General features: G+C 51.9%; 1 protein-coding gene across 1 annotated transcript in view; it reads left to right on the top strand.

Annotated features, from left to right (window-relative positions):
- LOC105536089 (beta-crystallin B2-like) overlaps positions 1-1530 on the top strand; it is a 14188-nt gene extending 12658 nt beyond the window's left edge. Inside the window, exon 5 of the mRNA XM_011975361.1 lies at positions 1179-1530. Coding sequence (XP_011830751.1) covers positions 1179-1433 — 255 coding nt within the window. The 3' untranslated portion in view covers positions 1434-1530. The remainder of the gene's footprint in view (positions 1-1178) is intronic.
- Positions 1531-1578: the final 48 nt, after the last annotated feature.

Here is a 1578-nt window from a genome sequence, read left to right as displayed (position 1 = left end):
ATAGCTGGGATTACAGGTGCCCACTACCAAGCTCAGCTAATTTTTTGCATTTTTAGTAGAGACGGGGTTTCACTGTGTTGGCCAGGTTAGTCTCAAACTCCTGACCTCATGATCTGCCCTCCTTGGCCTCCCAAAGTGCTGGGATTACAGGCGTGAGCCACCGCGCCCAGCCTGGAACCGACTCTTACATTTTCAGAATTTGTGTGAACTGGTTGACTAATCACTGGTAGCTTGAAACCAGTCACAGCGGGTGCATTTACAGCATAGAAATCAGCAAGTGCTACAAATTAAGGCTCTTTCCCCCCAACAGAACCAGTTTAGCCAAATATACTGGCTTCTTGGGGTTTGTCAAACTCCTAAAGTGGTGTGCAAAGTTCTGTGCTCCTGTTCCCCTTCATTCCCTCATTCCCTTCATTCATTCATTCATTCAATTTGTCAGTGCTGTCATATGCCAGGCATTGTGTTAGGTGCCCAGGGTGAAGGAGATTAAAGAGATCTGGCTTCTGCCCTGTGTAGCCAACAGTCTAGAAGGGGCAACTGTTAATAATTTAAGAATCCACGTAAGTCTAAGCTACTTCCTTGAAGAAAAGATTCTTGAGCTGAGATCTCAAGAAACAGTAGGAATTGTGGGGGGTAAAGAGGCCAAGGAAGAGCGTCCCAGACAATGAGAGTAGCATGTGCAAAGGCCCTGTGGTGCATGTGGGGGGAGCCTGGTAGGTCTGAGAAACTCTACAAAGGCCACTGGCTGGAATGCAGAGATGTGGGATCATAAGAATGCGAAGTAGAGCTGGAGATGTCCACAGAGACTGACCAGGCAGGTCCTTGCAGGCCAGGCCTGTGTGCCATTTTCTGGAGAGAAGACCAGCACTTTCATTAAGTAGCCCCTGGAACCTCCCCCAACTCTTCTTTGGTCTTTCAGCTGAGCTTGGAGGTGGGATAGGAGTGGATAGAGATGGTTCAAAGGTCTGACTTATTCTAAACTTCAGTGAGCTTAAGATACCACCCCCTTGCTCTGACCCCAGTACCAGGCCTTCAGTCAAAATTTGCTTCAGGAGGCAGTGAGCTCCCTGTGAAGAGAAGGAAGAAAGCAGAGGCTCAGTGCTGGAAGGGTGGGGTGGAAAGGGTGTCCTGCTTACTCCTGGGAAGTGGCAATGGTTGGGAGGCTTCACCCTTCCTAGTGGCTTATGGATGCTCTCCCCTCGCCTCTCTCTTGTTTCTCTTCCTGTTCCCCCGCTTCACCCTCCCCTCACCTCTGGTCCTGCAGGTGGGTTGGCTACCAGTACCCTGGCTACCGCGGACTGCAGTACCTGCTGGAGAAGGGAGACTACAAGGACAGCAGCGATTTTGGGGCCCCTCACCCCCAGGTGCAGTCTGTGCGCCGCATCCGCGACATGCAGTGGCACCAACGTGGCGCCTTCCACCCCTCCAACTAGTGCCCTCCCCACCATGCCTCCTTCCCAGGACCCAGACCTGCTGCCCAGGAACCCTCCATACCAACCAGAGAGTGAATAAAGTGTGACTTGCAACTTGTCTGCTGTGGGTCTTTGATCCCCCCAGCAGCTGGTGTGTGTGTGTGTG

This window comes from Mandrillus leucophaeus, unplaced genomic scaffold (assembly GCF_000951045.1).
Source record: "Mandrillus leucophaeus isolate KB7577 unplaced genomic scaffold, Mleu.le_1.0 Scaffold154, whole genome shotgun sequence".
NCBI classification, from domain to species: domain Eukaryota; kingdom Metazoa; phylum Chordata; class Mammalia; order Primates; family Cercopithecidae; genus Mandrillus; species Mandrillus leucophaeus.
The sequence above is the reverse complement of the archived record's forward strand: the minus strand, read 5'-3'. Positions and strand labels throughout refer to the sequence as shown.